This window comes from Pangasianodon hypophthalmus, chromosome 1, assembly GCF_027358585.1.
Source record: "Pangasianodon hypophthalmus isolate fPanHyp1 chromosome 1, fPanHyp1.pri, whole genome shotgun sequence".
Lineage (NCBI taxonomy): Eukaryota > Metazoa > Chordata > Actinopteri > Siluriformes > Pangasiidae > Pangasianodon > Pangasianodon hypophthalmus.
In genome coordinates this window covers 301554-315234 of record NC_069710.1, presented here as the reverse complement: position 1 = coordinate 315234, position 13681 = coordinate 301554, and the positions used below count along the sequence as shown (strand labels likewise).

The 13681-nt window shown below is 41.8% G+C and overlaps 1 protein-coding gene across 4 annotated transcripts in view; it reads right to left on the bottom strand.

Moving 5' to 3' along the window:
• LOC113526710 (NACHT, LRR and PYD domains-containing protein 12-like) overlaps positions 1 to 13043 on the bottom strand; it is a 54742-nt gene extending 41699 nt beyond the window's left edge. The window contains exons 1-7 of one of the 4 annotated variants that reach the window (XM_053234327.1): positions 12970 to 13043; positions 11197 to 11313; positions 10302 to 10418; positions 10018 to 10057; positions 9716 to 9857; positions 7691 to 9464; positions 2877 to 3050 (exon numbers count right to left, since the gene is read on the bottom strand). In XM_053234327.1, coding sequence (XP_053090302.1) covers positions 2877 to 3050; positions 7691 to 9464; positions 9716 to 9857; positions 10018 to 10057; positions 10302 to 10418; positions 11197 to 11309 — 2360 coding nt within the window. In that variant the 5' untranslated portion in view covers positions 11310 to 11313; positions 12970 to 13043. The remainder of the gene's footprint in view (positions 1 to 2876; positions 3051 to 7690; positions 9465 to 9715; positions 9858 to 10017; positions 10058 to 10301; positions 10419 to 11196; positions 11314 to 12969) is intronic. The other 3 variants (XM_053234339.1, XM_053234332.1, XM_053234343.1) reach the window with 3 other exon arrangements.
• Between the last annotated feature and the right edge of the window lie 638 nt (positions 13044 to 13681).

Genomic DNA, 13681 nt, shown 5'->3' with positions numbered 1-13681 from the left:
AGTGCTAGAGGATCGGCGAGAGCGTGGTGCCTTATGGCTTTGTAGGCAAGCATAAATGTTTTAAATCTGATGTGGGCAGCTACAGGAAGCCAGTGGAGGGAGCGCAGCAATGGGGTGGTGTGGGAGAACTTAGGAAGGTTGAAAACAAGTTGTGCAGCTGCATTCTCGATCAGTTGCAGAGGATGAATGGCACTCAGAAGCAGACCTGCCAGGAGTGAGTTGCAGTAGTCCAGTCTCGAAATGCCAAGGAACTGAACAAGCACATGAATGGCCTTTTGTGGAAAGAAATGGACATCGACAGGAGTGTGTCAGATTAGCAATGTGAGAGGAAAAGGACAGTTGATTGTCCATGGTTACCCCAAGGTTGTGTGCAGTGACCAAAGGCGAGATCAGAGAATTGTCTAGGGAGATTGCAAGATCCTGACATGGAGATGAATCACCTGGAATGAACAGCAGTTCAGTTTTGCTGCTATTAAGTTTCAGCTGATGAGCTGCCATCCATGATGAGATGTCTGCCAGACATGCTGAGATCTGAGCAGAAACATGTGTGTCTGAGGGAGGGGAGGAGAGGAGGTGCTGAGTGTTATCTGCATACTAGTGGTATGAAAACTCATGTGAGGATATGACCTCACCAAGAGATTTAGTATAGAGGGAAAACAGAAGAGAACAAAGTCCTGAGCCTTGTGGGACACCAGTGGAGAGTCTGCGGGGAGCAGATGTGGATCCCCTCCATGCCATCTGATATGACCGACCTTCCAGGTACGATCTTGGAGAGAGTTCTGTGAGAGATGGAGAGAGACAGTTGATTGCAGACAGTGTGTTCGAGGATTTTAGAAGGAAAAGGGCAGGTGGCACGGTTGCAGGACAAGATGACTTGCAGGATCTTTTCTGTTGCTAGATGAGAAAAATGTGCCAGTGAAGGAGAAGGAGAATCCTCAGTGTGTAGTGTAGGAGTTAGGGTAGGAGTGAAGGTCTGGCAGATTTTTCAATCTTCTCATCATAAAAGGTGGCAAAGTCTTCAGCAGTCAGGGAGGACAGAGCAGGAGGAGCCGGCGGGATAAGTAGTGATGAAAAGATGTTGTGGAGTTTGCAAGGATCTTGTGCAGACGTTTCCAGCTTTTCCTTGTAGAAGGCAGTCTTATCAGAAGTCACTTCAGATTTGAATTTGGACAGGAGAGTGTGGTTAAAGGAAAGATCTGTGTCAAGTAGTGATTTCTTTCACTTTCTCTCTGCTGTTCTTAATTCTCTCCGATTGCTGGGTAACACATCTGATGGCCACAGAACAAGGCAAGAAATCTTCCTGGGTTTAGAAGATAGAGGGCAGAGGGAGTTCATGGATGAGGAAAGTGAGGAGAGGAAAGTGTTTGAAGCTAACTTCAGTGGTAGGGAGGAAAACTATTCAGTCTGGAAGGGATGAAACGGTTCAGGAAGCTATGGAGAAAGGGGAGATAAAGTGGAGGTTTCAATGAGTAGGAGAGAAATATTGATAAATGGTTTTAGGTAGGATAGGGAGCATGAGGGTGAAAGATACCAAGTGACGATCAGAGATGTGGAGTGGGTAGCACTGATGTCTCTAGCTGGAGAGGGGCAGCTGAAGACCAAGTCCAGGGCATTTTCTGCCTTGTGTGTGGGAGGGCAGCTGTTGAATGTTAAGGAAAAGGAATGCAGAAGAGGGAGAAGGGAAGAGGACTGGAGCTTGTCAGAGGGGAGGCTGAAGTCATCCGAGGACAATAAGAGGGGTGCTGGAGAAATGACTGAGGAGCGTGTCCATTTCTTGAAGAAAGTCTCCTAGGGGACCAGGAGGGCGGTAGATGACAATGATGAGAAGGTTGATCGGGAAGGTAACTGTAACTGCATGGAATTCAAAGGATGAGATGTTGAGATGAGACAAGGAGAGTGGTGTGAAGCACCATCTCCGAGACAACAGCAGACTTGTACCACCACCCCTGCCAGCTTCTTATGGAGTGTGCGAGAAAGCATAAGCCGAAGATAGAGCACCCAGTGTTGCTGATTTCTGTGGTGATATCCAGGTCTCAGTTAGTGCCAGAAAATCAAGAGAGTAATGGAAATGAAATGGAGATGAAATGTGAAAGAGGTGACAACAGAGATGGGTTTGGGGCACATGTGTGCAGCCTAGTCAGGAGTGGGGTTAATCAAAATAGGGAATTGATCACACTTGTTCAGTTAATTGTGACGGAACTGATCACACTTAACTGAACAAGAAGAAATAAACACTACTAAACTTGACACTTTCTATCTAAATTTATGCTTTTTCCAACTGTTGCAGAATATGCTTCTGACTGCTACAGTGCCTGTAGAGGATAACCTTCAACCTGAGAGAACTAATTAGCATAGACCAACAGACACTTCCAAGCAACACTACAGAATCATCAATACTATACATCAATTCAAAAGCAAGTGGCAGGAATCTAGATCCAACTGAGTCAAGTAGATAGTACACAAACTTCAGAATCCTACTTTACCAGTAGAGAATAAATTCAAAACAGAACAACGTAAAGGACACTGTTACACACAATTACAATTCACAAGTATAATTTTTATTTATTCATGATATGGAATTAATCCAGAAAGTAAATCTGCTTCTCATTTACACATTTCAGTTTCTTATAGAATAATACATTACAGTTTAAACAACATAAATCAGTTTAGTTCACTATGTAGAAGAAGGTACATGATACAGGTACATGAGTGAGTAGAGAGAAAGAAAGATTGGGCGTTGGATATAATGTTTCTGTGATAAAAAGTCACATATAAAGACACAATCAATTCTGTTTGTAATTCAGTTTTAAAGTGATTATATGACCCCAGTGTGTGTGTGTGTGTGTGTGTGTATATATATATATATATATATATACCTCAGTTTCTCCAGTGTACAGTGTGGATTCTCCAGTCCAGCAGAGAGCAGCTTCACTCCTGAATCCTGCAGTTTATTTCCACTCAGGTTCAGTTCTCTCAGACTGGAGGAGTTTGAGCTGAGAACTGAGGACAGAACTCTACAGCTTTCCTCTGTCAAATCACACCCACACAGACTGGAAGAGAAATGATGAAATATCAGAACACTGATCTCAAACACACACACAGCCAAAATACAGCTAAACTTTAGAAAGTAACAGAAATGAGTGTGTTTCTCTCACACAGAAATCAGAGGACAGGACGCCACATCAGCACATTTACAGGAGCAGCGACGTCTTTCTGCACTCCACAATCTCTCAGCTACAATTTATTATAACACCATTAGTCTCTATCCCCCCTCTCCATCTATCTGTCTGTTTATTTTTCTTTCTCTCTATCTAATGCTAAAGACACGCTCTGTGGAGATTTCAACGCTGCAAATCTCAAGTCAGTGCTCCCTAAATTCCATCAGCATGTGGACTTTGCAACGAGAGGGGAGAACGCACTGGATCTTGTTTACACAAACATCCCTGGCACGTACCAGGCGGAGCCCCGCCCCCACCTCGGCTACTCAGACCACATCTCTGTTATGCTAATCCCAGCATACAGACCGCTAGTCAGACGCTCCAAACCGGTTCTGAAGCAGGTGAAAACCTGGCCAGCAGGAGCCATCTCTGCTCTTCAGGACTGTTTTGAACACACTGACTGGCACATGTTCAGGGAGGCGGCAACTGACGGCGACTTCACCAACTTGGAGGAATACGCAACATCAGTGTCCAGTTATATCAGCAAGTGCATTGATCATCACCACACACTCCAACCAGAAGCCGTGGATGACTGCAGAGATGCGTGCGCTACTGAGGACCCGAGACTCCGCCTTCAGAGCAGGAGACAATGTGGCCTTAAGAACAGCGAGGGCCAAACTGTCTCGGGCCATCAGAGAGGCAAAGCGCACACGCTCAGACAATCCACAGCCACTTTAAGGCCAGCAGAGACACGCGGCGCATGTGGCAGGGCATCCAGGCCATCACCAACTACAGGACATCACCTGCCTGTGAGAGTGATGCCTCCCTCCCAGATGCGCTGAACAACTTCTACACTCAGTTCGAGGCACAGAATGGCGTGACGACGAGGAGCCACCACCCCTCCTCCCAATGACCAGGTGCTGCATGTCTAACCACGGCCGATGTGAGGAAGACTCTACACAGAATCAACCCGCAGAAGGCTGCTGGACCAGACAACATTCCTGGCAGGGTGCTCAGGGGATGTGCAGACCAGCTGGCAGATGTTTTCACTGACATCTTCAACACCTCCCTGAGCAGCACCGTTGTTTCGACGTGCTTCAAGGCCACCACCATCGTCCCCTTGCCAAAGAAGTCTCCAGTGTCCTGCCTCAACGACTACCGTCCCGTTGCACTTACACCCATCATCATGAAGTGCTTCGAGAGGCTCGTCATGAGGCACATCAAGACCCTGCTGCCCCCCTCACTGGACCCCCTGCAATTCGCTTATCGTCCCAACTGCTCAACAGATGATGCCATCACCACCACCCTCCATCTGGCCCTCACCCACCTGGACAATAAAAGACACATATGTTCGAATGCTGTTCATAGACTTCAGTTCAGCATTCAACTCGATCATTCCTCAGCACTTGATCGGAAAGCTGAACCTGCTGGGCCTGAACACCTCCCTCTGCAACTGGATCCTGGACTTCCTGACCGGGAGACCTCAGTCAGTCCGGATCGGGAACAGCATCTCCAACACCACCACACTGTGCACTGGGGCCCCACAGGGCTGTGTGCTCAACCCATTGCTGTTCACCCTGCTGACTCACGACTGTTTAGCAATGCACAGCTCAAATCACATCATCAAGTTCGCCGATGACACAAACGTGGTGAGTCTCATCAGCAAGAACGACGAGTCAGCAAACGGAGAGGAGGTGCAGCGGCTAACGGACTGGTGCAAAGCCAACAACCTGTCCCTGAACGTGGACAAAACTAAAGAGATGGTTGTTGACTTCAGAAAAGCACAGAATGACCACTCTCCGCTGAACAATGGCGGCTTCTCCGTGGAGATTGACAAGAGCACCAAATTTCTTGGTGTTCATCTGGCAGAGAACTTCACCTGGTCTCTCAACACCAGCTCCATAACAAAGAAAGCCCAGCAGCACCTGTACTTTCTGAGAAGACTGAGGAAAGCACATCTCCCACCCCCCATCCTCACCATTTTCTACTGAGGGACTATCAAGAGCATCCTGAGCAGCTGCATCACTGTCTGGTTTGGGAATTGCACCGTCTCGGATCGTAAGACCCTTCAGCGGATAGTGAGGACAGCTGAGAAGATCATCGGGGTCTCTCTTCCCTCCACCACAGATATTTACACCACATGCTGCATCCGCAAAGCCACCAGCATTGTGGACGACCCCACACACCCCTCTCACACACTCCACGACCCCACACACCCTTCACACACTCTTTACCCTCCTGCCATTGGTACCGAAGCATTCGGGCCTCACGACCAGACTGTGCAACAGTTTCTTCCCCCAAGCCATCAGACTCCTCAATACTCAGAAACTGGACTGAAAGAACAAACACACACACACAACTGCACATCCTCCATCCTCTTTGCAATTTCTTTGCAGATTCCCGCATTACATCATGCTGCTACAAATATTTATTATAATTTTTTATTTGTGTTTTCCATATTGTCCCAACTTTTCCTGATTTGGGGTTGTATTTATTATACTGCATATATCTTATACTCTCTACTCGGTTGCTACTTCTTATGTTTACACCTACAGCAACTTATATTGTACTCTTTGCACTATTGTCACTGGATTCACTTTCTAATAGAACTGTGTACTGGTCGATGCTGCACTGGGACTTACTGCGCCCATTGTCTATCTCAGTAGTCATTGTACTGTCTTGTGCTGTCTGCACATGTTTGCATTTGTGCACTTTATGTATAAATTTATGTAGTCCCTTGTAGTTCTGTGTTGTTCTGTGTTTGTCTTATGTAGCACCTTGGTCCTGGAGGAACCTTGTTTCATTTCACTATGTACTAACTAGCTGAATGTGGTTGAAATGACAATAAACTCCACTTGACTTGACTACCTGTCTTTTTCTCCTTCTCTCTATCTATTTGTCTGTTTCTCTTTCTCTCTTTCACACACACTGTATTACTGTCATTTGATTTGGTTAGTTTCACACTGCACTGATTTTCCAGAGCACCAAACTGTTTGTACCTGAAGGATTTCCCTGATTGGTCAGGAATTTGTCAGGGTGTGGTTTGATGGACGCTTCTTATTGGGGTTGTTTTACTTCTGTAGGTCAACATTTTGGAAATATGTTTGCATTATTGTATTATTATATTTATGTGTTTTATTAGAGGAAAATATAGAATTATAAGACTAAGTTACCAGATAACAACAGGTACATATGAATCAATTTCTCTGATGTTATACACAGTCATGCAGATGTTTAAACATCTGATTACCATGCAGATGTTACCAGCACTTTCTGTCTTTGGGCCAACAGAACTATTATAGAACTATGGGGCTAAACTATTCCTTAACTACTCCTTTTAAAGGAAAATAAATGCATGTGCAATGTGCACTAGGCACAAGACGATTGAAGACAGTATCTAGAATCACCAATAGATTCCAACTATCACAACCGCTTTCAAGTTGGATGATTTAAATGTCTTTTGGAAAACATGGTGTCTGCAGCTTTAAGAGACAAAACTAAATTGTGTTGTGTCTCGTAATATGTGTTTCCTTTGGCCTCGACTCATAATTATTGTCAGAGATGAGAGGCGGAGATGGATGCAAATGCAGTTATAGCAGTTTAGTAAACAATCAACAGATAAATCCAAAACGTAAAGCAAGTTCGAAGTTAAAAAACAGGCAAAGATCAGGTGATAAACAGCAAAAACCAGAATAAACCAGGAAACAATCGAAGTCAAGAACCAGATTAGTGATATGTGATCAAAAAGGCTCGGTAAGTTCAGACTACTCAGAACTGAGCGTTGCTTTGCAATGTGTTGTTAGAGTCCTTTTTATAGTGTGTGTTTGGGAAGAGGAGAGGGTAATCAAAATTCTAGGGATTGGGAACGTATTAGCGGTGGTGGTTTCTGGGAAGCGTCCAGGGGCGGCCATGTCTGTAGGCCAAGGTGTGTTCTGGGAAACTGAGTTCACGGATGGAGTTGACCTGCCAACTATTTCTGTTTTTTGGGGATTTTTATGCTGTAATGAAGTGACGTGTACACGACACGTGTTACATATATTTGGTCTTTTCCTTCCTCTGAGCTACAGGTGATACTATCATCAATCAGTGATAGTTATGGGGAATGATAGGACGATGGCATATTACACTCCATCTCACAAGTCTCATGTGCACTGATCTATGAGCTCTAGAAATTAATGTATTTTGATTTAGATTTAATTAATGTATTAAGTGATTTAAATTTTTCAGTACTGACACAAACTTATGTGTTGAATTTCAAAGAGACAATTAAACAGTTGGTGTGCATCGTTCTCTGCTCATACAGACACCTCTGATTTCCGGGTGTGTGGAGTGGACCCGAGTACAGGTGGTGTGTTCACGTATGTCAAAAAACATGTTAGTGTAAAAAGGAAACAATCTTCTGTAAAAATATCAAAGGTTTGTTTAAAGATGATTAGAGTAACTATTAACAAGCATTAATCCAATCAGTGCAGTTTAGTGTTACATTAAAATAACAAAACACACAGTAAAACATTTATAAATAAAATACTCACTCAGCTTTTCTGGAGGCTTTGACCACTGGCAGCAGCCTCAGAAGACATTCATCTGATGCGTAATATTTATTCAAATTAAACTCATCCAGCTGCTGTTCTGAGTTCAGTAACACAAATACCAGAGCTGACCACTGAGCAGGAGAGAGACTGATTCCCTTGATACCCCTGTTACCTCCTCTGTTCAGGTAAGTTTGTACTTCCTGCACTAGAGAATGATCATTCAGTTCATTCAGACAGTGGAACAGATTGATGGATTTCTCTGGAGATGGATTCTCCCTGATCTTCTTCTTGATGTACTCGACTGTTTCCTGTTTGCTGTGAGAGCTGCTTCCTGTCTGGGGCATTAAGCCTCGTAAGAGAGTCTGATTGGACTCCAGTGAGAGACCCAGAAGGAAGCGGAGGAACAGGTCCAGGTGTCCATTCTCACTCTGTAAGGCCTTGTCCACTGCACTCCTGAGGAAATCAGATATGTTGGACTTGTTGAAAAGATCAGACAGATCAGTCGTTTTTTGTTCTGTTACATTTCTGCTGATGAAGGAGAGAAACACGTATAAAGCAGCCAGAAACTCCTGAACACTCAGATGTACAAAGCTGAACACCTTCCTCAGGTGAAGCCCAAACTCCTCTCTGAAGATCTGGGTACACTCTCCTGAGTACACTGAAGCTTCTCTGACATCAATACCACACTCTCTCAGGTCTTCCTCATAGAAGATCTGGTTTCCTTTCTCCAGCTGTTGGAAAGCCAGTTTTCCCAGTGCCAGGATACTCTCTCTGGTCTGCTGAGGATCAGGGTCACATTTCTGATGGTACTTTTGGTCCTTGTGTTTGATCTGAAAGATCAGGAAGTGTGTGAACATTTGAGTCATAGTCTTGGGGATCTCTCCACTCTCTGCTTCACCCAACATTCTCTCTAGAACAGTGGCTGAAATCCAGCAGAAGACTGGGATGTGGCACATGATGTAGAGGCTTCTTGAAGACTTCATGTGTGTGATGATTTTATTGGCCAGGCTCTGATCACTGATCCTCTTCCTGAAGTACGTCTCTTTCTGAGGATCACTGAAGCCTCGTACCTCTGTTACCTGGTCTACACACTCAGAAGGGATCTGATTGGCTGCTCCTGGTCGAGAGGTTATCCAGAGGAGAGCAGAGGAAAGCAGATTCCCCTTGATGAGGTTTGTCAGCAGCACATCCACTGAGGCTGACTCTGTCACATCACACAATCTCTCATTCTTCTGGAAATTTAGAGGAAGTCGACACTCATCCAGACCATCGAAGATAAAGAGGACTTTATAGGAGTTACAGTCTGATAATTCTAGCTTTCTCATTTCTGGGAAAAAGTGATGAAGAAGATTCATCAGACTGAGATTTTGCTGCTTCATCAGATTCAGCTCTCTAATGGGAAGAGGAAACATGAAGGTGACGTCCTGATTTGCTTTTCCTTCAGCCCAGTCCAGAATGAACTTCTGCACAGAGACTGTTTTTCCAATTCCAGCAACTCCTTTAGTCAGCACAGTTCTGATGGACTTGTCTTTAAAGAGGTCATTACATTTGATGGGTGTCTCCTGTGTTGCTGGTCTCCTGGATGCTGTCTCAATCTGTCTCACCTCATGTTCATTATTGACGTCTCCACTCCAACCCTCTGTGATGTAGAGATCTGTGTAGATCTCATTCAGAAGAGCTGAGCTTCCATGCTGTGAGATTCCTTCATTAATTCTTTTACACTTCTCTCTCAGGTTGGATTTCAGCTTTGGCTGATTCACAGAGGCCACTGATTCTAAAGAACAAAGTAATAACATGTTTTAAAATCACTGAGCACAATATAAATTAAATATTGATGTACATTCCTAATTAATTTATTACATTTAGAAGTAAAAACATACACATTGCAAAATAAAACACTATGAAGTATTAAATTTCAGATTACTAATATCATTGACTTATTCAGTTTGATAAATTTAATATGATGTGTTTAAGTATGAACTAAACTTAACTTGATAAAATAAAGCCATGACTCAGAGCTCTTACTGTTGTGCAGTGTGTTAGCGAGATCTGTGTGGTTCATGTTCTTCAGGACGTGCAGTGTGATCTTCAGCGCTCCCTCATTCACACTGTGCAGATCCTCCTCATCCTCCACCTCCCTCTCAGTGCATGCTGGGTAATCCAGCTCCTGATTAGAAACACACAGGAACAGATCTAAATATTATAATAATATGATGCTTTTATTTTATGAAAAGAAGAAAATTCTCTTTCTATTACCACAGTTACAACTGATATTCTGTCTGATTACCCATAATCCTCCTGCACATGGATAAACTGTATACACACACCTTGAAACATCTGCTGATGTTTGATTTCTTCTTTTGTGGTCTGTGAACAAATAAAACACATCATGTAATATGGACTATATGTATTCATAGCTGCACAACACACACAGGATTTCAGGATTTCCTAACTGATACTAACGTTTAGAAACAACTGTTTTAATGAATAAATTAATGTAGACTATTTCATGCAATCAATGTAAATATCTGTGTAAATGTAACTGAGTACAAATCTGTCCATTCTGGTTTTTGTTGGTGAGAAAAGAACTAAAACAGCTCACTATACTGACCTCAGATCAGTAGATCTGTCTCTGTCTCTGAAGTTAGTTATGGGATTCTTTGACGCATCACTCTTCATGGACACACAGCTGGGTTCTGGTGAGTCTGATCTCTTTCCCTCCATCATCCTACAACACACATATTATTAGAGCCAGAAATTAAGGGAATTGTACATGCTAATATAATATGGACTGTTTATGGATGATTGTATATCGGGTTTGAATTAGCACAGAACCTCTTAAACAATCTTAGCCTTATAAGCAGCAACTTAAATAATGCAGACAAATAAAAGTAAAAACAATATAATAAATGTAATAACATGTATTATACTGATTATAATCAAAGTTTTTTTATGAATTCATTCCTCTGTTTAATCACATTTTATTGGATACAAGCTGCTGTGATGAGAAACAGCATTAACCAATCAGGATGATGCATTTTTCCTGTTTCTGTTTGAAAGCTGCTAACCGAACAGCTACACTATAAACACAGAGATATGGAGGTGAGAGCAGGTGAAGTAGCTGCTGGAGTTCACCGCATAAGAAAAACAGATTAGGATTTATAATATAAGGTGTAACATTACCCTATTATTAACTGTGATTTTATTTTATTTTTTATATATAAATAATTAATTTCTGGTTATGCCAGCACAACACATGATGAGCTTCTGAATCAACATTAGACGTGATTACCTGTGATTCCCTACAGCTTCATGTCTACAGCTGAATCACAGCCGTGATGATATTCAGTATTACAGCACTCTTGTTCATGTGATATTGTTTAAATATTTAATGTGGACTATTTCATGCAATCAATGTAAATATCTGTGTAAATGTAACTGAGTGCAAATTTGTCCATTCAGTTTTTGTTGGAGAGAAAAGAACTAAAGCACCTCACTATACTGACCTCAGATCAGTAGAACTGTCTCTGTCTCTGAAGTTAGTTATGGGATTCTTTGACGCATCACTCTTCATGGACACACAGCTGGGTTCTGGTGAGTCTGATCTCTTTCCCTCCATCACTCTACAACACACATATTATTACAGCCAGAAATTAAGGGAATTGTACATGCTAATATAATATGGACTGTATATGGATGATTGTAGCAAATTAAATAATACACACAAATAAAAGGCAAGGCCTAGCATTTCAACCAGCTATATTATGTCCAAAATGTTTCAAAGGCTCAGACATTTAAAACTCAGTTTAAAATGTGCAAAATATATTTGTTGTACTGTGGACAAATACATTCACAGGGTTCTCTGCAACTCAATGACTGCTTTTAACTGAGTCAGTGTTTGGTGTTTTATTCAGTAGCTCCAGGTCCATTTCTGAACATTTTGGGGCTCTAAGCAACAACTAACTCAGGGGCCTCACCTCATGAAATGAAATAATCACCAAAACTATGCCATTCGTTTGTGCTGCGTTTGTGCTGATTTGTGCCGTAGAAAGAAACATCAGAACTTATTCCTTAGACATTACAATATCTCTGGCAGAGCAGTGACGTCACGCAAGCCGCTCTCCATCCATCTCGTCCAAATACCTGTCTCTTTCCGTTGTGCTCGCGTGGTGATGGTTTGTTACCGCTGCTGTCATTGTTTTTTTCAGATATGGAATTTTGTGCTTTAGATTTGTGCCAGATATTATATATTATCATATCATCACATGTAATGATTATATAAATAAAGATAATCATCAATGCATGTGATCTTACCTGTAATAATGGAGTCTACTGGAACTATTCTAGCTGTACTAATACTGTAGTGGGACTGACACTTGATTTTGTCTAATAAAAATGAAAAAACAATATAATTGTGTGGTGTCTTGAGTTCTCTGAATACTTTAACAGCTAAAGTCTTTCTGCTCCTAAAAAAAACCTTTATTTACCCCCAGCACTGCACAGCTGGAAAACAACACAGGAAATAACATGAGAAAAGAGTAAGCATGTGCTCTGAGATAAAATACTTTAAAGAAAGTACTAAAAGCATGTGTGCAGGTCAGGACAGTTGACAGGATGTTGAGAGCCCCATGTCACATCGAGCACAGACGAACAGCACCGGTTTGGATTCAGACCACATGCAGTGGAAAGTGACGCAGCTGCTCCGAATGATTCTTCTGTTACATTTAAGAAGGGATTAAAGTCACATTTTTACTTTTAATGGCACAAATCAAGCCAGAAAAATAATGTTTAATATCTCAAACACCAAACCAGCACAAACGAATGGCATAGTTCTGATGATTATTTAACAGCTCCAAAGTTTACTTCCTGTTAACTGGTGACTTTTCAGAGACACAGCCATGTTTCCCTGAGACACTGTGTATTTATAGCTGGTGAAAGAATCTTTCTGTAAGTCAAGTTTTCCAGACAAACTCAAAGCATGAGAACAGCAAGGCCAATACTTTTGTTTTTCTCATATAATTTACTGTAAGACTATCTGTTCCAATACTTTTGCTCAAATAAAAACTGGCTGTTCCGCCACCAAAGCTGCCATGTTCTGAGTTGTTTAACACGTCTAGATGTAAATACCAGGAAATGAAGCTGAAATTCTGATCTATTGTCTCATATTTATCTTTTCATCTCAAACCCAAATGTCTTCAGTGTGTCAGAAACAACAGAACTGGCCTTGTGTTCCAATCCTTTCAGAGGTTTGTATTAAAGCTTTAGATTTAGATACTTACTGTGTTTTTACTCCTGAAGAGTTATTTTTCTCATCGACACAAAACGGAGCTGCTGAGTTTCACTTTCACTTACAACATCTGACTGGTTTGGTGGGGAAAGGACACACACACACACACACACACACACACATACACACACACACTATGGAGACACAAAGTCTACTGATCGAGTCACAACTCTGACTTTAATCGTGTGTGAAGGTTTAACAAAAAATAAAGTTTAAAGTGTAAATAAGTGTTAAAAATATATCGACTTGATGTATTTACTATAATATACTCCATACACAAGGTTTTAACAGCATCGTCCAGCAGGAGGCGCTGTTCTGTTTTTAGATCATATCAGAAAGTGTAGGCTTTTTAAAATTATTCTCTTTTAAATGAAATAAAACATGGCATCTTACCTAAATATTTACATTTATTAATATGAAATTTATCCATTATTGCTATAAGATTGATCATATTCGCATGTGTGTACGTTTCTTTATCGGGTTTTCGGATATCAACTAAAATGCTCATCAATACCAGTTATAAAGGTTTATGTTGATGCTTTTCTGATATATTTTATGAAATCATTTTTATTTTGGAGACTCTTGGAGTTTGCTCTATGAGTTCAATGGAATTTTGAGATTTTCTTCCAACACTCCAGCTCATGGTGTAACATTTCTCCAGAACACTGATTAATGCTGATTACACCAGAGTGTAGTGGAATGCT